The 23,634-nt window shown below is 52.4% G+C and overlaps 1 protein-coding gene across 1 annotated transcript in view; it reads right to left on the bottom strand.

Moving 5' to 3' along the window:
* Positions 1 to 19,752, bottom strand: part of THBS2 (thrombospondin 2) — a 35,666-nt gene extending 15,914 nt beyond the window's left edge. The window contains exons 1-12 of the mRNA XM_003943441.4: positions 19,487 to 19,752; positions 16,705 to 16,778; positions 14,787 to 15,343; positions 12,637 to 12,721; positions 10,394 to 10,590; positions 8,942 to 9,082; positions 8,133 to 8,229; positions 5,201 to 5,371; positions 4,767 to 4,943; positions 2,777 to 2,950; positions 424 to 551; positions 198 to 350 (exon numbers count right to left, since the gene is read on the bottom strand). Coding sequence (XP_003943490.1) covers positions 198 to 350; positions 424 to 551; positions 2,777 to 2,950; positions 4,767 to 4,943; positions 5,201 to 5,371; positions 8,133 to 8,229; positions 8,942 to 9,082; positions 10,394 to 10,590; positions 12,637 to 12,721; positions 14,787 to 15,343; positions 16,705 to 16,756 — 1,932 coding nt within the window. The 5' untranslated portion in view covers positions 16,757 to 16,778; positions 19,487 to 19,752. The remainder of the gene's footprint in view (positions 1 to 197; positions 351 to 423; positions 552 to 2,776; positions 2,951 to 4,766; positions 4,944 to 5,200; positions 5,372 to 8,132; positions 8,230 to 8,941; positions 9,083 to 10,393; positions 10,591 to 12,636; positions 12,722 to 14,786; positions 15,344 to 16,704; positions 16,779 to 19,486) is intronic.
* Positions 19,753 to 23,634: the final 3,882 nt, after the last annotated feature.

The following is a 23,634-nucleotide window of genomic DNA, read 5'->3' as shown; positions in this document are numbered from 1 at the left end:
GGACGCGGGCGCCTGGGCGAGCACTCGGCCCGCAGCCATGCGAGAAGCCCCGAGCCCGGCAGGTGCTTCCCGGACCCCCCTCCCGCAGCCCTCCCGGCCACGCCGCTGCTGCCTCTTCTTTCTCCTGCTGCTTTTCTGGACTCATCTGGTTTTTCCAAAGACTTTCACAACACAAAGGGAAGGCCGGCTTTGCCTACCTGCTTTTCCGTCTGGGCGGCCTCCAGGCCGGCCCCGGTGGGCTGGCTCCCTCTGTAGCGGGGCGGACAGGGCAGGCAGTGGAAGCCGGGCTGCGTGTTGACACAGCGGGGCACCTTACTGGTGGAGAAGCAGACATCGGGCACCAGGGCGCACTGTGGGACAAGCGGACGTGAGAGGCCACTCCCAACCTCCATGGCACCCACAGCCCGGGGCGGGGTCACCCACCTCATCCAGGTCCTCACAGTGGGTGCCATTGCCCAGGAAGCCCACGGGGCAGGAGCCGCAGGACCAGGACCCGTCCGGGAAGCTGCTGCACTGGGCTCCCGGGAAGCAGGGGTTGGATAAACACCCGTCTGGGCGGGAGAAGGCGAAGCACAGTTAACCACACAGCCTGCTCAGCACAAAAGGAAGCCAACCCTGTGTGCCACCAAACACTCTGGGACGTCCTTGCCATAAAACTGTGTAGTCAGGAGTGCTCTGGTGTGACGCTGCACCATCATCAAGAGGCGTTATCTCCGAGAACGCATTGCTCAGGAGGATGCAGTGCAAAGGGTGACAGGAGCACATGTACATTACTACTACACATCACATGCCACGCCGCAAAACTACACCTTCCACAACACACAACTTCACGCCACGTGCCACGCCGCACAACTACCACCTTCCACAACACACAACTCCATGCCACGTGCCACGCCGCACAACTACCACCTTCCACAACACATAACTACATGCCATTGCCATGCCACACAACTACTGCCTTCCACAACACACAACTCCATACCACATGCCACACAGCACAACTACCACCTTCCACAACACACAACTACATGTCACGTGCCACGCCACACAACTACCACCTTCCACAACACACAACTACATGTCACGTGCCACGCCACACAACTACCACCTTCCACAACACACTACATGCCATGTGCCATGTCACACAACTATCACCTTCCACACACAACTACACGCCACGTGCCATACCTTACAACTATATGCCACATTCCAGACCACACAGCTACACACCACATCCCACACTACACAACTACCATCTTCCACAACACACTACACGCCACATGCCACACTGCACAACTACCACTTTCCACAACACACAATTCCATGCCACATGCCATGCCACACAACTACCACCTTCCACAACACAAAACTCCATGCCACATGCCACACCACACAACTACCACCTTCCAAAACACACAACTGCATGCCATGTGCTACACCACACAACTACCTACACAACTACCTACATGCCACATGCCATACCACACAACTACAACCTTCCAGAACACGGAACTACATGCCATGTGCCACACCACACAAGTACCTATGTGTCACGTTCCAGACCACAAAACTATCCATGCACCACCTTCCACAACACACTACACCTTCCACACTGCACAACTACCTACATGCCATGTGCCACATTGCACAACTACCTACGCACCACATTCCAGACTATACAACTACCCACTCCTCAGCTCCCACAACACACAACTACACACCAGGTGCCACACCACAAAACTACCTATGAGCCATATTCCAGACCACATAACTACCTACACACCACCTTCTACAATACAAAACTGCCTACGCACCATGTTCCACAACACACGATTACACCCCAGGTTCCACACCACACTACCTATGCACCACATTCCAGCCCACACAACTACCCATATGCCACCTTCCACAACACACAACTATACTCTAGGGGTCACACTGCACAACTACCTACATGCCATGTTCCAGACCACACAACTACCTGTGTTCCACCTTCCACAGCACAAAACTAGCATGTGTCTGCTTGCAGACCACATAACTGCCCACACACTATGTTCCAGACCACAACACATAACTACACACCAGCTGACACACCACACAACTACCTATGCACCACATTCCAGACCACACATGTGCCACATTCCAGACCACACAACATTTGCCACATTCCAGACTTCATAGTTGCCCATGCACCATGTTCCAGACCACACAATTGCCCACCTGCCACCTTCCACACCACACAACTACCTACACACCATGTTTCACAACACACTACCCACATGCCAGGTTTCACAGTACACAACTACCCATGTGCCATGTTTCCACCACACCACATTCCAGACCACACATCTGCCCATGTGCCATGTTTCACACTGCACAGCTACCCACGTGCCATGCTCCAGTCCTCACAACTATTTACATGCTGCGTTTCACACCACACAACTACCCACATGCCACTTTCCACACTAAAAACCACCTACATGCCACACCAGACCATACAACTACCCATGTGCCACATTTCAGACTGCACAGATAACCACACACCACATTCCACAACACACAACTAGCCACATCCCACAGGCCAAACCACAAGGCATCTTTTTTGTTTTTGCATGAGAAATACAGCAGGACTGAAACAGATGTGAAAAGCAGTTATCTTTGCGTGTGAAACTAAAATGGACTTTTCTTGTCTGTTTTTCATATGGCTTCCCAGTGCCTGTGCACTTTTCATGAGAATGAACCCTGGGGTTCGGTACCCGCTGCGCCTCTCGCTCACCCACGGGGCAGCTCCTCTTGTTGCACATCTGGCGCTCCTGCAGATCCCCCACGCAGGCCTTCCCTCCGTACTGAGGCTCCGGGCTGTTGCAGACCCGTGTGCGCTCCCGGATCCCTCCAGCGCAGGTGACGGTGCAGGCTGACCATGGGGACCAGGGGCTCCAGCGGCCGTCGACTGTGGGGAGAGCCAAGCAGGGGTAGCTCAGAGCAAGGCCAGGGCGGAGAACGCCAGCTGGCTGAGCGAGGGAAGAGCAGGTGGGGCCTGGTGTTCCCTGCGCAGCCCCACAAACTGTTTCTCCCCAGGATGGCTGACTAAGGTTCAGAGAGTCACCACACCACTGAGCCTGTTACAGATTTGGTGGATTTGGGGACTGCTGCAGATGACAGCACTTCCAGCGGCTTTGCTGCGATCTCTTGGCCTCTAGAAGAAAAATCATAAAGCCTCTTCTTTTTAATAAAATAATTTTTTAAATACAGAGGTCTCACTATGTTGTCCAGGCTGGTCTCAAACTCCCGGCCTCAAGCAATCCTCCTGCCTCAGCCTCCCACAACCTTGGGATCACAGGCACGGTGAGGCACCGTGCCCAGCCCCCATCCCCTTTTATCCCGAGAAGCTCAGAACTCCACACCAAGGTGTCCCTCAGTCATGGAGGCTGGCCTCCACTCAGAAGCCTGCTGTGACACGGAACGTCACCATAAGCAGTTTCCAAGAGGCGTGGGCAGAGCTCAAAGCAACCGCTGCACACGCTCTTCCTCCTGGCATGTTCATGCACGTCCTGAGCCAGGTCTCCCTGGGGAAGCCCTGACGCTTTGGGCCAAGTGCTCTGTAACTCCGACCCTGGGGTGCACAGACTCAGGGAAAGGTCACTCCAGGGACACACGGTTCAGTGCATCTGCGGTGTCCCCTGTCCACACTTACTCCGTGTCCCCACTCACTCACGTCCACTCACCCCATCCACACTCACTCCCCAACCACATTCACTCACACTCACTCCCCATACACTCACTCCATCCATTCACCCCATTCACACTCATCCCTACCCACAATCACTCCCACACACGCTCACTCCCAACCACACTCACTCTCACTCCCCATCCACTCACTCCATCCACGCTCACTCCCACCCATTCACTCCCACCCACACTCAATCCCACCCACACTCACTCCCACCCACACTCACTCACTCCCCCCACACTCCCACCCACACTCACTCCCCCCACACTCACTCCATTCACACTCACTCCCACCCACATTCACTCCACCCACACTCATTCCATTCACACTCATCCACACTCACTCACTCCCACCCACACTCACTCCCCCAACACTCACTCCCCCCACACTCACTCCATTCACACTAACTCCCACCCATACTCACCCCACCCACACTCACTCCCACCCACAATCACTCCCACCCACACTCACGCCCACCCATGCTCACTCTGCCCACATTCATTCCATTCACACCCCCACCCACACTCACCCCACCCACAATCACTCCCACCCACACTCACTCCCACCCACACTCATGCACTCCCCCCACACTCACTCCATTCACATTCACTCCCACCCACACTCACACCCACACACACTCCGCCCACACTCACCCCACCCAAACTCACACCCACACTCACACCCACACTCACTCACACCGACTCCCACTCCCACTCACGCTCACTCCCACCCACTCACTCCCACCCACAGTCACTCTCATGACACCTGCAGTGCTGCCTCACGCATCATTTAGTCTGTCCTGAGCAGGGATGAAACGGGCTACCTCAGAGGAGGCTGGTGCTCAGCACAGGTGAGCAGAATCAGTCACAAAGGACGGGTCCAGTACGGAGCCAGGCCCTGGGTGCAGCCTCCTGTGCTGCTTGGCTGGGCTGGGCTGGAACAGGCCGTGGCACCTGGATCTGGGCTCCAGCTGAGGCTGCTCACTCTGAGCCACCTGCAAACCCGCCCATCCAGGGGACGCCTTCCCCACACTTACTTGGGCACGGGGCACCCTCGCAGGCTTTGGTCTCGCGGCCGCTCCCTTTGCAGTTCCTGCCCCCCATCTGGGGCACTGGGGAGTTGCACAGACGGATGCGTGTGATGTTGCCGACTCCACAGGTCACAGAGCATGAAGACCAAGGTGACCAGTGGCTCCAGCCGCCATCCTGCCGGACTAACACAAGAAGCACAGAGGATCAGGCCGTGCCACCCACAGGGGTGTGCGCCTATCAGCCTGTGCCTTACCAACTCAGGAGCACCTCACAGCTGCAGAGGAGAGGGAAGGAGCGCCCCTACCAACAGCTGGGAGAAAGAGCCTCGCCTGGCCAGAATCCTCCAGAGGCAGCTCTGTCCTTTGCAAAGGTCTCCAGTGACTGAGAGAAGCCCGGCTCCACCCCACAGGCAAGCGGGCGCCACCCGCCCGACACTCACTGCGGGTGTCGCACTTGCTCAGGCTGCAAGCCCGCGTCTGGATGGAGGGTCCCAAGCAGGTGTTGCTGGTGACGTCACAGGACCGTCCTCTCTGCTGGGTCCCAGAGCCACAGGTCACGGAGCACTCAGTCCACTCTGCCCACGGAGACCAGCCCTCCTCACCGTCCGCTGCTGCGGGAGGAAGCAAGCAGTGGCTCAGGCCCCGCCTGGCGGGTGTGCCACAGACCAGAGCAGGCACAGGGCAGCTGCGTGGGCCCTGGTTTGTGCATCCAGGTGTCCGAGGAGCCAGTGCCTGGCCGGGCAGCTGGACATTTCTCTGGCTGGCCTGTGGCTCCCTGTGACCCAAGTTCGTGACCTGCACAGGAGCTCAGGGGCTGCCATTCCAGGGAAGAGCAAACACACATTTCTGGGTCTACCGGTGGGTGCTGAGGGGAGCTAAACCCATGTGTCCGGGAAACTCTTTCAATCGATTTTATAAACTAGCATGCCAAAGACCAGTGCTTGATCTTGTCTACATGAAGTTTCATCCAAGTTATAAAGATTTGATGTATTTCCATTTAACCTCTGTCCGCTGATTTACATAACGTAGTGAAACATTCAGTTATTGGTGAAAGTTACAGCTCGCTTATTTCCAAATAAACTGAAACAAGCGAATAACAAGGCAATTCCCTGTAAAGAAATCCTTTATCGGTAATCACAGCCCCTGCATGGGAGGAAACACAGCAACTTAATGCCAGAAAAAAATCCCAGAAGGAGCTAAATCCAGCGAATGTGCTATGACAAAATGCTCTAGAGAGCAGGGAAAAAAGAAAAGAAAAGGTAAATGGTCAAGAAGGCCTTTTTCTGGTTATGATGCTCTTTATAACATAAATTTTTGCAATTTACCCATCTGACAAAGGGCTAATATCCAGAATCTACAGACAACTTAAACAAATTTACAACAAAAACACAAACAACCCCATCAAAAAGTGAGCAAAGGAAATGAACAGACAGTTTTCAAAAGAAGACATTTACACAGCCAACAAACATAAAAAAAAAAGCTCCTCACCACTGGTCATTAGAGAAATGCAAATCAAAGCCACGTTGAGATACCACCTCACGCCAGTTAGAATGGAGGTCATTAAAAAATCAGAAGACAACAGATGCTGGAGAGGATGTGGAGAAAGAGGAACACTTTTACACTGTTGGTGGGAATGTAAATTAATTCAACCTTTATGGAAAACAGTGTGGCGATTCCTCAAGGATCTAGATATAGAAATTGAACTATTCGACCCAGCAATCCTGTTACTGGGAATATACCCAACAGCTTACAAATCATTCCATTATAAAGATGCATGCACACGTATGTTTATTGTGGCACTGTTCACAGAAGCAAAGACTTGGACCCAACCCAAATGTCTGTCAATGATAGACTGGATAAAGAAATGTGGCACATAAACACCATGGAATACTATGGAGCCATAAAAAAGGATGAGTTCATGGCCTTTGCAGGGACATGGATGAAACTGGAAACCATCATTCTCAGCAAACTGACAGACAGAAGAACAGAAAACTAAACACCTCATGTTCTCACTCCTAAGTTGGTGTTGAACAACGAAAACACACGGACACTGGGAGGGGAACATCACACACTGGGGCCTGGGGGTGGAGGCTAAGGGAGGAATAGCAAGGGATGGGTGTATTGGAGAGCCACAGCATTAGGAGAAATTCCTAATGTAGATGACGGGGTGATGGGTGCAGCAAGCCACCACCATGGCACGTGTATACCTATGTAACAAACCTGCATGTTCTGCACATGTATCCCAGAACTTAAAGTGCAATAAATAAATAACTTAAAAAAACATAAACTGTCTCCTTTGAGTCTAATGTGGGCCCTTTGATAATCAATTATATTTTTATGCTGTGCCAGGAGCGATCTAACTTTGTGAATATCTAACAGGTGTTTTCACAAATTTGTTCTTACAAATTAAAATCGAATTGTCGATTTTAATTTGTAAGACTAACTGTACAGGGGATTAAATTTCTGCATTTTACAGGTAATAAATCTGAAGCTCAGAAAAATCCCATCTTATTCAAAATCACAGAGTGGCAGAGCATGAGCTCTGAGCCTCTGCTTTCTCTGTCCACATCTAGAGGTCAGGTGTCCCGAGGAGGACACAGCTCTGGGGCCAGAGGGAAATTCCAGGAATGTTTGGGGGATGGCGACTAGCTTCATTTGGGAGAAGCACTGCCTTGTCTTAGTGCAGCATTGACTCAGGGTGTGGACCTGAAGCACCTTCCCAATGGCATGGCACTGGGGAGCCACTGATGGTTCAGGAGCTCTGGGTGCAGTCAGCAGAGCCAATCTGGGAATGGAACTCAGTGCAGAGGTGGGAGGCAGCACTGGGGCCACCCAGTCTCTGAAAATGCACTGAGTTTTCAGGGTGGCTGGGGGCCCCCAGGGTGTCCACGCGTGGTTCCCCTCCATCTCCGTTTCTGTTCCTTGAAACATATTTCTATCACTTAGTGCATAGTCCTTGGGTAAGAGTCTTCAGTTCTTGTTTGTCTGATTTTGTATTGTTCTTTTCCACGAGTGTGTGTGCAGGGATCACTCGCGGTGACAACACGGTCACAGATCTGGGTGTGTTCTCTGACTCTCAGCTGGGGCTCCGTCGGGGCCTGCTCTGGGTTCGCCTGCTTGACATCTGGGCTCAGCTTCGCGTCTGAGAAGCGGCAGGACAGGCCTTCCCTCCCCTGGGTTCCCAGAGCTTCTACATTCATTTCTGGCCACGAGTCAGTCCACAGTGGATCACCAGTGGCTGGGGTGGCCCTCACCTGTCCTCACAAGGCTAATCCTCACTCTTGTTCTCTGAAACTAACCAATTAATTATTAAACACACAAGCATGGAACTCCTAAAAATGCAGGATGCGCCTGCGGGCTGGCGATACTCACCGTGCAGGCAGGAAGGGCAGCATTCGCCTTCAATGAATGACGGGCTGGCACAGGTCGCGGGCGGGCAGGTGATTTGGTGGCAGATGGTTTTAAATTTCTACAAGTAAAAAAAGGCATGCATGGGGCTCTCATTCGAGAGCAGGGGACACTGGCACAGGGCTGAGACTGGAAGGGTGAACGGGACGGCTGAATGTCTTCCATCCCACGGACCATACATCACAAACAGAGGTGTGGACATAAGGGCGTCTTGTTCTCCCATGAGTGCTCAGAGCCTAATGAGAGCCGGGCCCCCAGATGGCTCCTTGCAGCCCTTCTGTTCCTTTCTCCCTTCACTGAGCAGCAAAGGGGCAACAGAGTCTCACGTTTTCTGGAGGAGGGAAGAAAGGATGGGCAGCGGGAGCTCCTGTGAGCTGAGGCTGAGGCCACTGTCAGCAGAAACAGAGTAATGTGAACTACGGAGAGAAACTGAATGGTCTGTCTGTAAGACTTCAGGCAGGGACTTCTATTTCCCCAAATGTTTCTGCCGAGCCTCAGGGCTCCACCAGAGCCACACCTGGCTTCCCGTCCCTCCTGCTTCTAACTGACTGGCAACGCTGGCTGGGTCACTCCGTCACTCTGGGATCTGGTTCTTTGTGTGCAAACGAAGAGGTTGATTCAAGTCATAGTTACCGTTCCTGGCCGTTCCATGGCTCTTACCCTCGGATCTCCTCACACAGTGTAATAGGTTTTGCACAATGGCGTTGAACGCTGGCGTTTCCCGGCAGGCCAGCTGTGCCGAGTGTCCGGCGGTGCCTGCTCTGGGGCCTCACCTTGCAGGTACACGAGGTGCAGCTGTCCACCACCCACGTCTCGTTTTCCGCAAAGAACCGGCCGTCCTGCCAGCAAGCTGACATGTTCCTTGTCTTAGGAGGGCCACCAATGAGCTCCCAGAGAAACTGGTTATCAGTCGACTGGAAAATGAAGTGAAACATTTAAGCACAGACGGTCATACAACACATTTAGTCATCACGCTTGAGGATGAAAATACATTTCCTTCTTCATTAAGATCCTCTGAAGTCAAGTAGAACTTGACCTGACTCTGGAAGGACGATGCAGGAGCTGCCCTCCTTCCTTATGCAGCATTCTCGGCCCGTGCCACGGCTCAGCACTGCGTGGGCTTCTGGGGCGCCCCATCCTCCTGCCTTCCAGGGGAGAGGAACTTGCCTGGCTCACAGCACACCCGGGCCAGTGGGAGCCACACTGGGGCTCCTTTAGCTGCGGACACAAGGGAGGACTGGTGGGCGGGGAACGAGGTCCCCAGGCAGCAGCCACGAGACTGGCAGGGACACAGCCAGCCTCCTGGCCTTGCCGCCCTCCCTGCCCCTGGCTCCAACTCCTGGCGTGATTTACTTCGTGTCCTCCGAGTATGAGGTACAGTCAGCATTCCTGCACCCTGGTTAGCCATGGGGATATCTCAGGCCACCGCGGCCCAGGGCACCTCGTCACGTTCAGTCCCTTTCTCTAAACTGCAAGCTGCCCATCCTGAACCCCCGCAGGCATCCCTCTCTCTTCTCCGACACGCTGGACTACTCAAACCCACTTCACGCATGTCAGCCTCACAGGAACTGCGCATCCCGCCTGAAAGGAAAGACGTTTCCTCTGCAGGGCTGTGAGTGTGTGTGTGTGTGTGTGTGTGTGTGTGTGTGTGTATACACTCACACGTGTATGTTTACTGAAGAGGTGAATTTCGGCTCACGCCTATAATTCCAGCACTTTTGGAGGCCAAGGCAGGCAAATCACAAGGTCAGAAGATCAAGACCATCTTGGCCAACGTGGTGAAACCCCATCTCTACTAAAAATACAAAAATTAGCTGGGCGTGCTGGCGGGCAACTCTAATCCCAGCTACCTGAGAAGCTGAGGCAGGAGAATCGCTTGAACGAAGGAGTTGGAGGTTGCCCTGAGCTGAGATCGCGTCACTGCACTCAAGCCTGGTGACAGAGAGAGACTCCATCTCAAAAACAAAAAGAAAGAATTCACTTTGAAGACTCTGCCCGGGACGTTTTCCTTGAGAATACTGCCCGAGGTAGCCAACTCCCCTCGCAACACTGAGTACTGAGCAGGGATCCCAAGGAGCCCGGCATCAAGCTCCCTGTGAACTGTGGGTTTTTACATGCAGCATGAGCCGCCACCAGGCCAGGGAGTGTGGAGACCCGATGAGACGGGCCGGTGGCGACACTGCCCGTGCCCTGTGATCCCCGGCGGTCCCCGCGAGGGCACCCACCACTCTCTTGAGGTTCTCGCTGAGCTGGTTCACGAGGACGTGGAGCCCGGACAGCTCCTGGACCATGTTTCCCAGCTCCTCGCAGGAGCGCTCGCACACCTCCGGCCTCCTCTCCGAGCTGGGGCCCACGTACTCGGTGGTGACATGAGGCCCGAGGCGCAGCGTCTCCGTGTTCTCGCTGATGGCATTGATCTCAGCTGAGGGGAAGGAAGCACAGAAGATGGTGAGCATCATCGCGGATGGGGCCAGCAGCAGGGGCCAGGACCACAAGGAGGAACACTGGGGGGAACACAGGGGGACCACAGGGAGGATCTCAGGGGGATCACAGGGGATACCACAGGAGGGATCACAGCGGGGAGGGACCACAGCGGGGACCACAGGGGGAATCTCAGGGGACTACAGGAAGGATCACAGGGGATCACAGGGGGGACCACAGGGAGGATCACAGGGAGGACCACAGGGAGGACCACAGGGAGGATCACAGGGGATCACAGGGGGGACCACAGGGAGGATCTCAGGGGGGACCACAGGGAGGACCACAGGGAGGATCACAGGGGATCTCAGGGGGGACCACAGGGAGGATCTCAGGGGGACCACGGGGGGATCACGGGGGGGACCAAAGGGGGCCACAGGGGGACCACAGGGGGAACCACAGAAGGGACCATAGGGAGGACCACAGAGGGGACCACAGGGAGGATCACAGGGAGGACCACAGGGAGGACTACAGGGGGACCACGGGAGGACCATGGGGGGACCACAAGGGGGAACACAGGGAAGACCACAGGGGGGATCACAGCGGGCACCACAGAGGGCACCACAGGGGGGAACACAGGGAGGAGCACAGAGAGTATCACAGGGAGGACCACCTGCCCTGGCTCCCAGAGAGGCCTCGTGCTGGGTGACACCAGGAAGAGCAAGGACAGGAGACAGCAGTGTATGCTGATAACACACACACACACACACACACATACACACACACACACACACATAATGTATCAGATTGAGAAAACATTATTGCAAAATAAAAGTATCCAGAAGCCTCACAGCCACCTATACCCCAGGAGCCCCTGGAAGAGTTCAGCCTCATGAAGCTGAGGCCCTGGCACTCAGAGGGCTGGAGCCAAGATAACTCCGCCTGTGCCACAAATTACCCCTCAGACAACAGGCACGCCCAGCGTGATGGTGGGGTGAGAGTCAGCGCTGGGATGAGGACTGGACTTACAGCCCCTCTCTCCCCGCGCTGATGATCAAATGCCTCCTTGTTCTCCTTACTCGCAGGACAGGCACAGTGCCAAGGACGGGCAAAGCACACCTGGAGAGCGGGCTACGCACCGCAGACCTGAGGCGGGCGGCGGGGTCGCAGTCATTGTGCGTCAAAGATACCAAATTCCACGTGTTCCTGATGTGCAGATCCACACAATGACAACCGACACTTGTCATCATCTGGAACTGAGATGGCGTGGCCTTCGTGTACACACAGCCACCGTGTAGCAGACGCCAGCCCCGCTGTGAGGCTATCAGACCCGGGGCCACCCTGCTCCCTGCTCACCAGGAGCTGAACGCAGCAGCCACACAGAACCCCCTGAGGCACCAGCCTTCGTTTTTGTCAGACGAGGAGAGTGAAAGTGCCCATCTCACATGGCCACTCTGAAGATTAAATAATGTACGGCATTGAATGAACCTGTCATAGCGACCTTCGTAATTAAATGCTCAATACTGGAAAGTATGCTTAGAAATATCATTCACAATTGTAACTAACTTTTAGAAAAGGTCACATCATCTGTCAATGATTTAAGAAGCACTGAGTCCCATAATATGATGGAGTCAACAACTATGAACATGTAAGAGAAGTCCTGTAAGTCAAGTTCGACAAACATCTGTGATGTTTCCTTAGGCAGGCAATCCTCGCACGTTAATACACAGGAGCAGGTGTCTGTATTTAAAGTCATGTTAAAGGACCAGTTATTTATTTTTAGTCTTGTATAACAAAACTTTTTTGGATTATTAAAATCTACTCAAAATTAATTGTTTATAATCAATTTATTTTTTCAAATATCAACATGTCTTAGTTGACCAGCTAACTCACTCAAAGACAATAGTGGTAGTTATCCAAATATTTTTACTTAAATATTTTACTTAAATACACACACACACACACACACACACACACACACACACCATGTCACAATAGAAATCCATCCAAGACAGTAAATAATGAAATCAATTTTTGAAAGCACACCTACCTCCCTGGCCTTGCTGACAACCCTTCTTGCTTAGAATATCTTCCACAGAGTTTTCAAAAACTAAGTGAACATTCTGAAGCAAACCCTGAAAATAGATATAAGGAGAAAAAGAGAGCGACAGGTAAACATCCAATGTCTGATGCCAAGCTAACTGACATTCTAAAAACACAAGTCGGAATCTTCAAGTAGTGAGACTATGTCCTTCTGTGTAACAGGTTTGTAACATCTTTATAATCAGGTTCTCTATATATACTACTTTTGAAATTTTGTTTTTAAGCATGACACAAGAAATGGAAGTGGAATGCAAGAAATCTACAAACTAGAAGAAGGAAATGTTGCGTCAGTAAGAGTGAGGATGGCCCTTGGAGGAGGTGGCCCGCTGTGTCTCTGGGCACTTCCCAAGGACAGTGAAGGCCATTCTTCCCTTGCAAGTCACTCATGATCAGTGAGTTCCTGCGTTTGGCCAAGGGGCTCACGGAGGCCCACTGGTCCACTCAGAGACACAGATCTTGGCCTATAGAAGCGCCTTCCACAGCTGAGTCACAGTGGGGCTGGGCCAATCCTACATGGTGTGGAACTCCCTGACGCCCTCGAGAGATTAACTCAGCAAGCTACACGTCTCTAGGCTGAGTTTAGCTAGAGTTTGACTCAAATTACTGAGTTTAACCTTGTATTTATTTCTTTCCAAGACCTCCATGTTCAGGAGAGACCAATGTCCTAAGTAACACACCATCATGATTCTAAATGCTTGCGATTTAAGGAAGATTCATTTTCAAACATGTTTTAAGTAAAATGGACATGACACTATTCCCTCATAAATCAATCGCCCTCTCCCCTGGAAAAGGACCCTTGCTACTTTGCTCTCCCATCATTTTGCCACTAAAGCAAACATTTAGAAGTGGTTTCAGGTGTGATCTAGAGTCTGAGGTTGTTAGAAATATTCAAATGGGACTGATTCCTTGATCATCAAAGGAGCCTCAGTCTCAGCTGATGATTATCAGCCCAGTCAGGAAAGCACACCTGGGACAACGCTCTCTGATTAATCACGGCTTAGAAAGGTGAGCGTTATTGTGTCTGCGTGTGTGCTGTGTGTGTTGTCTGCATGTGGGGGTGAGTGCATGTGTGAAAGTATGTATGTGCTTGCAATTGCCAGTGGCTCTGCATGTGTGGTGTATGCACGGGTGCCTGTGTGTGTGCACCGGCGTGCTGGAGCTATGTGTATGCATGAGTTCACATGTGGTGTTTGTGTATGTGTGTATGGGTGTCTGTGCATATGTATGTGTGTGTGCACGTGTGGTTCTGTGTCTGCATCTATATGTTTGTGTGTTTGTATGTGTGTGTGATATGAGTGAATGCAAGTCTATGTATAGTGTTTATGTGTGCATGTGTGTGACTATATGATGCTTGTGTGCACATGTGTGTTCACGTGTGTAGTATGTGCACACCTGTTTGTGTGCACATATGCATGTGTGAGAGTGTCTCACATGTATGTATGTGGTGTGCCTGTGGTGTGTACACACATGTGAGTCAATGTGAGTGTATGTGTGGTGTTTATGTGTGTGTATGCGTGCCTATGTCAGGTGTTTGTGTGCACATGTGTGTGGCTGTGTGTGGTGTGTATTGTGTACATGTGTGGTATGCCCACACGTCTGTGGATGTGAGTGTATGTATGGTGTTTATGTGTAAATATGTGTGCATGTGTTCCCGTGTGTGCTTGCACGGCTGTGTGTGGTGTGCATGTGTGCACATGAGTGTATGCCTGGTGTTTATGCAGGTGTATGTGTGTGCCCATGTATGGTGTTTCTGTGCACATGGGCATGCCTATATGAGGGCATGCTCACATGTGTGTGGTGTGATGTGTGTATATGTCTGTGCATGTGTGTGATGTATAGACACATGAGTGTGAGTGCATATGCAGTGTTTGTGTATATGTCTTTGCATGTGTGTGTTCACGTGTGTGTGGTGTGGTGTGCATGCATGTGTGCACATGCCTGTGGCTGTGTGTGGTGTGCACGTGTGAACATGCCATGTGCTTCTCCAAGGCCAGGCTTTGCCTGCTCAAGCCCAACATTGCATCACCAGCTGCGCTCACGGGTCCGTTCCCAGCAAAGCTCTCTCCTCCCTCCTGGGCTGCCCCCCACAGGGCGTACCCGGAAGTGACTGTCTCTGGCCGAGCCTTTGGCCACATACATCCGGCTCTTTTCTGCCTGCAGGTGCTCGTAGAAGGGCTCGTCCAGTGTGAAACTGTCTATGAGGTCGCAGCCCACGTGCAGGCTGTAGGTCTCACCAGCCACCTGCACAGTGACGTTCTTCCACTGGGAGTCAGCCAGGCCCACGTCCTCTAGGGAGACCATGTGCCGGGTGCCATCCACCCAATAGGTGAGGTCCAGCGTGTCCGCAGGGCCATTGGAGACAATCTCGAACTGCCTCTGGGACAGCCCAGGGCCCTCCAGAGCCAGCAGCGTGCCCCGGGACTTTCCGTCCTGTTTCAGCTGGGCCGTGAGGAAGAAGCCTTCCTTCTGCCGCATGAGCTTGGTGATCCTGCTGAGGTCCTCGGCGTTCACAGGCGGGATGTAGTCGAAGCGCACGAAGCGGTAGGCTGGCATGCCGGGGTCGGGCCCTCGGAACTGTTTGGCACCAATGGTCTTGCGGTTGATGTTGCTGACACTGAAAAGGTCGAAGGTCATCTCTTTGTCCTGGTGACCAGCTGCAAAGGAACCACAGGAGAGAAGGGTGACGTAGGGAAGAGGGCGAAGCTCGCCCCACCCAGGGTGACAAACCAGAGCCTGGCGTGCGAGGAGATGAACAAGGCCAGCCCCATTTCGCAGCATCTCCCCCTCTTTGACAGGAAGGCTAGAGCTATCGTGGATGAAAAGTCACCGTCCTCCGTGCCAGTGGCGCTACTCGGAGTGTAGTCCCAACACGGCTGCAGGTTTGTGGGTCAGTTTCTGTCCCTGGCTGTCGAGGAGCGTGTGCCAGGAGGTAAATCGTGGAGCCAGGCAGTGCCCTGCCTGCCTATTCCACGGGCCCTTTGCATGGCACGACCTTCTTGGCCAGGGAAGCCATGCCCCAACTGACATTCTGGCACACGTCCCAGGCCGTGACTTTGAGACAGCGCGCAGTCTGGCTCTCGCATCTGAGATCTGAGGCTGAGAACCAGCCTTCCCCTCTACCAGTCAGTGGCTCCGGAAAACATCAAATAAATGAATGAACTAGGAAAGGCATGATCTTCAGCCTTCCTCCTGATAGAGTGTCAGAAAGCGGCTGAATTGTATGTTGTTTTCTTGAGATCAGCTGCCTTAACCCAGTTATGTCAGCATCTTGTTATTTCTTAAAAATGTATTCTCCAACTCATAATGCACCCTGTGGTAAGGGTCCAAAACCGTGATGGGTCTCAAGTAGAAAAACAAATGGTTTTCAGTCACCACCTAAACTGTTGGCGAGAAAAGTGATCAGACCTCACCAAAATCCTAACAGTTTAAACGGTTCAAAGTCATACCCTGAGCGGAAAGTTTAAACAAAGACTTCCTTCCCATCTAACGTCTGGCAAATCACAACAGTGTAATACACAGTGTTGCGGATAGATATGGGCATTCAACTAAGTTCCATGCAGCTATTTGGCAATAATTTAAAAAATTAAAAGCTTTGATTCAGCAATTCTAATTTTGCAACCTACCCAAAGGATAAAATCACAAATGCTATTAAGATTTATTCACTTGTTTTGTGTCATCATTTATGCTAATGAAAATAAGCCAATCTAAGTGGGAATTGGTTGAAAAATACGAGGCTTTCTCTGAGATGAAATATTATGCAGTCATTAAAAACTGTATTGTAGAAAGATAAACATGGGAAAATATTTAAAGGAGGAAGAAAGTGAGATAAAAGAAGTCACCCACCCCAAATCCTTGCAGTGTTGTGAACATCCTGTACAGAAACGAGGTGAACTGTGCACAGAAAGACACTGCAGCTCTAGGTGGAATGGTGTTTTTCTCTAACACCTGAATTTTCCAAAGATAAATTATCTCATGTCATATTGCCTCAAAAGTAAGTTACTGTGCAGACACTCACCTTGCGTGCTGGGCCACACCCACAAAGCCAGCAGGACCAGCCCCCAGACCATGCTGCCTCCTGCAGTTTGTCTCCTGGGAATACAAGAACCCCTTGTTAGTGATGAGTCGACAGCTGGAATCCTGCCTGTGAGAGACTCTGGCCCGGTGCCTCACATGACCATTGAAAAACAGTTTGCATCTGAAACTCAGCACCGACTGGATTCGTGGGAAGCTAAGAGCTAAGGAAGAGATTTGCTTTTCAAGCAGGATTCTTCCAATTGAAGCTAAGATTTGTTGGGCCAGCATCTGCTGGCCTGCACCGTACTCATCAGGTTCTAAATACTCCCATAGTCTCATCTTCACGATGGCGGGGGAGGCGAGTGGTGTTCTAATTGTCCTCATTTTACAGATGAGCAAGTTCAGCGCTTGCCTGGAGTCATTCTGTTCACAGGACACGTGGCCAGGACTTAGATCTAGAAAGTTTGAATTTAGAAAAATATCCAGCTTGACAAAAATAATCTGTGAAAGCATTTTGTGTAAATATCCAGGAAAAAAAAGTTATGCATAACCTAATAAAATACAATAAATATTAACTGTATAAAAGAAATAAACTTAATTTGGTGAATTATGCTTACAAAAACACAGAACACTTGACTAAGCCATCATTTTGACCCTGGCTTTTCAGTTTCCTGCAGGCCTGTTTTTCCATTCTTGGGGATTTTAAGTTGGCACAGCTCAGGGGAGGCTGGACCCGAAGTCAGGAGGCCTGGCCTGAAGCCCGGCTGCAGATTAACCCCGTGGGTCTCAGCTTCTCCTTTCCCGATCGGGCTTGCGGGTCCCACAGCTCCCCAAGCCCCTTCTGGCAACCAATCACACCGTGCTCTAGGATGAAGCTAAGAAGGAGACCCCCATTCTTCCCATATTTAGAATATCAAAGGCCATTAACTTCTCATTGTTAATCCAAGGACTTTCCAGAAACAGCATTTGGTAACCTGGAAATGCTCACCTTCCAGGAAAGACGAACTTTCCCCAGAAGGAGAGAAATGCCAGGCAGCCCCTCCAGAGCCTCCCCCACACATCTGCTCCCCCCGGTGCTGACCCCAGGGTCCTGAGTGATGGGGGCACCCATCCCGGTTCCAGAAGCATCACCGGCCCACACCCACGGCGGCTGCGAGCACCAGGCCCAGCAATGCTGAGTACCAGCTGAGCACCAGCTGCGCCGCCTAAGGCAACTGACTTAACACCTGGGTCCCGTTTCCTCATCTGTAGAATGAAAGCCATAGTCATGTAAAACGCCCACCTCATCAGGTGGTTATGAGAGATGAGTTCAGCACATGAATCTCTGCGGGGGCTGACGGCTGACTCAGCCCAGCAAGCCACCGGCACAGGTTCCCAGAGCAGAACGCGCCTCTGGGTCTGGGACGCTTTCTGCTCTGACTGCCCGAGGCAGCCGCAGTCATAACGGTGGTGCTGATAGGGCCTCTCTATGGAGCTCTACGAGGGTTTGATGCCAAGGAGAACACTTGGCCGTGAACTTGCGGGCAGTGAGCACCGCAGAGACGGGTTGGAGTCAGCCGCGCAGGCACCGCCTCGGCGGGCTCGTCCCTCCTCTCCGGCTCTGGCGGGACGGCATCGCGCATCCGACCACCCAGCTGGGCACATGTCGGGCCCCAGGGACGCCTGTGTGCGGCTGGCTCTGCGGAGGCCAGCCAAGACCGGTAAATGCGAAAGTTCTGGACACCCAGCTTCATAAGGACAGGTTAGGAAAAGTAAATCAAACTCCTTGGACAAAACCAGATCCTACTGTCTCTGCCTTGAGGTGGATTCTTACAACAGCAGGAGCCTAGCAAAGCCTCCCCGCTGCGGATCGTCAAAGGACTGCGAGGCTCCCATCCAGCAGAAAGAACCAGCGGCCAGGCTACCTGGCCCCAGCGCTTCCAGCGACACGGGCGGCGATGGAACCGGGGAGGAGCTGCCGGATGCCCTGCCCGGCCTCTGCACGCCACACACCCACGTTCACGCTCGTGATTTTCCAAAAGAAAGATGTCAGTGCCTCCCTGCAGCAGAATGTAGCTTGAATTTGCAAAGGTCTTTTCATATGAACAATGGAAGTCAGATAACTTTGCAGAGAGCTAATTGTTTATGAGCTGCCCCCCACCAAGAGCAGGCTGATGAATCACAGGCTCCTGAGGGCTCAGCCCCCCGCCGGGGCAGCCAAAACCGCTTTGCGTAAGTGGCAGCCATTCAACCTGCCAGCTCGTTTTCCATATGCACCCTGCTGCAAAACTGTAAAAAGCCACAGCATGCCCGTCACAGGACTTTCCATAGACTCACCACAAACACGCTAGTTACATTCAAAACCACTTTCCAGCTGCTTATAGTGTTTACAATCAGAGTCTCTCATCTCCGGTCACTTTTCGGATACTCAGGGAGTTGTTTCTAATTCCCTTCTCACAGCCCCTCCCCTGTAGCAAACTGTGCAGAGGAACCTTCTTATTCTGAACCCTAAAGCATTCACCTGGGTTCCCAGGCAGGTATATGCATTAAAACAGCAGCAACCACAGCTTCCAAGGGGAAGGGGCGCCCCAGGGGAGGAAGGCTTAGTGTGGGGTGCACGTGCCTGCTCTTCAGGTGGGCAGCGGAAACTCCACGCGAACTTTAGGATCCCAGGCGGCCACCCACCTTCAATGAAGAATCTGTGTTGCGCTTTTTCCTTCCCCCCTGCTTAGGATTGGAGAGCTCTAATTTGTTAAAACTAGAGCACGATGAAGTAACTGCGAGAATTTAAGAAATGATCTTACCTGGTCTGCTAGGAAGACGCAGTGATGACCGACGTCAGCGCTCCGGACCGGGTGGGAAGGGGACGGCCTGCCGCGCTGGACGCTCCGGGGACGTGGCCGAGCGGCTCCCGGCCACGCTTTATATGCGCTTCTCCTGTGCGGCGCTGTCAATCACACACGTTTAATTCATTCCTTCGGAGGCATGACATCATGCCCCTTCTGATCTCACCATTTGCTCCGAGTACCTGCTGGGGGGTCCAAGTCCAGCCCCTCCGGCCGGACGCCGCCTCCTCCTCCTCCTGCACCCCGGCCCCAGCCAGACAGGCCTGGGAGGAGCCAGACAGAGAGAGGGAGGACAGGGGCTCACTTTTCCTGTCTTCTCTCAGGAAATAAGATGCTATAAATAACACCAGCAAGATTGGCTACAACTCCTCATTTTGCTTAAGAAGAAAAAAAAGCAAGTTCTATGCCTTAAATATGTTTTGAATTACTCAGTGTGATACTGGCCTTTCTAAACCAAATGAGTGGCTCTCAATAACACAGGAAATAAATCGGTGAGTATAAGTAAGTAGTCTGTGTATTAATGAAGTTTTTATGGCCAATAATCAAGTTTATTACGTGACGAACAGAAAATTTAATGTTAAAGGAAGTTGCCAGAGTTTATCTCAGGCAGTGAGAGGGCGGAAAGCTGTACTGCAGCTTTGGGAAAACTTATTTTAACCCCAGTCCTCTTTCATCTGCTCAGTGAGGAGCCCTAGAAGGACGTCTCCCAGTGGACGTGCAAACCCGGCCAAGCCCCTCGGTGCCCAGGTTCAGGGGGCTCCTCCAGAGGGACAGCCTGATGTGCAGGACCCTGGAGAGTCACAGGAAGGGGCAGCAGTGACTTGCCTCTCGCCCACCTCATGCTTCTCCCAAAATCAGGGTGCTCTCTGCACAGGGGTGTTGGCTGCTTCTCAGAGGTCATGATGGACGATGAATGGGGGCGTGCAGCTTCTCCCAGGTCGGGATGGACAGTGGAAAGGGGAGCTGCTGCTCCAGGGCTGGGGTGGATGGGGGATGCAGGAGCTGAGTCTTCCAGGTAAGGGCGATGGTGGATGGGGGAGGAGTCGCTTCTCCCAGGTAAGGCTGTAAGGGTGGATGGTGCACAGCGATCTGCTACTTCTCCTAGGCTAGGGTAGATGGTAAGTGTGGGAGTTGCTGATTCTCCCAGGCCAGGGTTAATGATGGACAGCAGAGGTCAGAGTGAAAGGTGGATGGCAGAGAGGCTAATTCTCCCAGGTCAGGGTTAATGGTGGACAGGGGACGGGCTGCTTCTCCCAGGTCAGGGTGGGCCTTGGATGGGGAGGCTCTTCTTCCCCAGCTGGGGTGGGTAGTGAGTGGGAGAGGGGCTGCTTTGCCAGAGCCCCCTGCACGTGCTTCCTGTTGGCACCTGCCTGTCAGGCTCTGTCACATTTGTGTGGAGTTGTTAGCCTGGCCACAGACCCCCCAGGTCTTAGTTAGGGAACATGAGAGCGAATTTCTGTGGACGTAGCCCTTATCCCCATGTCTGTGGCAGGGGTACATCTCTCAGGCCTCCTGCCATCCCCCCACAGGGCTCCAGAGCTGCAGAGAGTGGCTGGCACCATGGAGAGCCAGCCTCACTTCCTGGCCTCTGTCTTCGGGGGGATATGCAAGCGGGCTGTGGGAGAGGGAGGGAGCTTTCAATTTTGAATACCTCCATTTTTCCTGATGGCACCTGTTTATTGGCAAACATCGATTTCTGACAGACTTCAAGAGTGTATGTGCCGTGTTTAAGGTACATTGTTTGCTTTTTAAGCTACTGGTGACAAAGTCATCATTTGAATTATAAAGTAATTTAAATAGATTGATGTTACCTCAAATTCAAAACAGTATAACCCAGTTCCCCTTAGAGAATGTTTGTGGATCACCATCCATGCATCTGTTTGACTTTTTCTGCCTCCAGGTTACTTTTTCCTGGGGTTAGAATGTGGAGGGCGGCCTCCCCTGCTCCGCTCTGCCATGGCCTCCCCGTTCCTTCATCTGTAGAACGCATTTCCGGATTAAAGCTGAAGACACGCAGCTCTGCTGCTCAGCACCTAGGAGCATGCGGCGGAGACCGTGGCAGTGACAGCGTGTGGAAGAAACACAGCCATGACCTCCACGTGCTGACGGGCGGCAGCAGAGGTGACGGGCCTCCTTCCTTAAGACCTGGCAGCCAGAATCAGGAAGGCTCTTTAGAGGGGACAGAAGGAAGCCGATTGGAACGTGGCCTGTGGACAGGGCTTCCCCAGGGAGAAAGGATTTCGGGCACAGACAGTGGGTGGGTGTTCATATTGCAGAGAACAGCAGGTTCCTGGCGCAGAGCCCAGGCCCAGGTGCATGGAATGGCCTTCACAGGTTCCCGGCGGGCTGAGGTGGGTCTCAGCACCGATGTGCAGGAGGCCAGATGGGCAGATGGGGAGTAGAGGGGCAGTTCCCGGTCAGCGTCTTCCCCAGCCCCCTGGAGTGAGGAGGAAGAGAGATGTCAGGATGAATCAAAAAGCAGCCAGAGGCCTGGGCGGGAGGGCCGGCGAGGCTGAGGGAGGCAGAGGCCTGGGCGGGGGAGCCGGCGAGGCTGGGGGAGGCAGCGGCGCGTTCGAGCACAGGAGGACCAGGCACAGACACACAGCAGGTGGAATCCTGCCCCACAAGTTCACACCCACCCTGAACCTGTGGATGAACGTACTGGAAATACCAGCACCTTCAGGGACGAAATCGAGTTAAGATGAGGTTGAACTGAACCAGGGCAGGCCCCAGGGCTAGTGCCTAGTGTTCTAAGGAGAACAGAGACTATGAACACACAGACACAGGGCGAGCACTGTTTGATGAGGGCAGAGACCACAGTGACGCAGCCACCAGCAAAGGTCACCAAGGACTGCCAGAAACACTAGAAGCTGCGGGAGACAGGGAGGGGCCCCCGTCGAGTATCCCAAGGACGAGCAGCACCCCCACCCCCTGCTTTTAAACCTGCTGGACTCCAGAACCAGGGGGCAATGAGGTGTGTTGTTTGTGATACCATCATGATCGCAGCAGGGCAGGCCCGGGAGACTAAGACGGGCACCCCTTGGAGACACCGCAGGCTCAGCTCCACACTGCTGCAATTGAGTGAGCTGCAAAGATTTGTGGTTTCCCAGTGCATGGAAAAGTGAGCTTTACACTCTACTATGGTCTAGTCATAATAGCACCATGTCTAAAAGAACAATCTACATATCTTAATTCTAAGACACTTCATTGCTCAAAACTACTAACCTGCAATGAATCGTCATCTTGCTGGGGGAGAGCCTTGCGTGAGGGCCGACGGCTGCCGGCTGATCAGGGTGGTGGTTGTTGAAGGCTGGAGTGGCTGTGGCAGGTTCTTAGAGGAAGACCCCAGTGAAGTTTGCTGCATCCACTGACTGTCTTTTATAACAAGTTTCTCTGTAGCATGCCATCCTTTTTGATAGCAGTTTATCCACACAAGAACTTCTTTCAAAACTGATGTCAATTCTCTGAAACCTGCTGTTGCTTTGTTCACTAAGCTTATGTAATGCTCTGAATTCTTTGCTGTCATCTCAGCATCCTCCCCAGGAGTGAAGCATTTCACATCTTCCCTGGAAGGGTATGTCATCTGAGTAGATCGTTTGCTTTGCTCACCCACAATAAGTAACTCCTGATCCAGTCAAGTTTTATCATGAGGGTACAGCAGTTCAGTCCCATCCTCAGGCCTAGCTTCTAATTCCATCATTCTCCTGCTCATTCCACCATATCTTCAGTGACTTCCTCCACAAAAGCCTGGAGCCTTCCCCCTCACAGTGGGAATCAGCTTCTTCCAAACTCCTGTCGGTGTTGATATTTTTCCTTCTCCCATGAACCATGAACATCCTAGTGGCATCTAGAGAGGTGAATCCTTTCCATAAGGTTTTCAGTTGACTTTGCCCAGATTCATCAGAGAAATCACTCTCTATGGAGCTATAGCCTCATGAAATGTGTTTGTTGAATAGTAAGATTGAAAGTCCAAATCGCTCCTTGATTCATTGGCTGCAGAATGGACCCTGTGTTGGCAGGTGTGAAAACAGCATTCATCTCATGGAGCATCTCCGTCAGAGCTCTGGGGTGACAGAGTGCATTGACAAAGGGCAGTCATGTTCTAA

Source organism: Saimiri boliviensis, chromosome 4 (assembly GCF_048565385.1).
Source record: "Saimiri boliviensis isolate mSaiBol1 chromosome 4, mSaiBol1.pri, whole genome shotgun sequence".
NCBI classification, from domain to species: Eukaryota; Metazoa; Chordata; class Mammalia; order Primates; family Cebidae; genus Saimiri; species Saimiri boliviensis.
The sequence above is the reverse complement of the archived record's forward strand: the minus strand, read 5'-3'. Positions and strand labels throughout refer to the sequence as shown.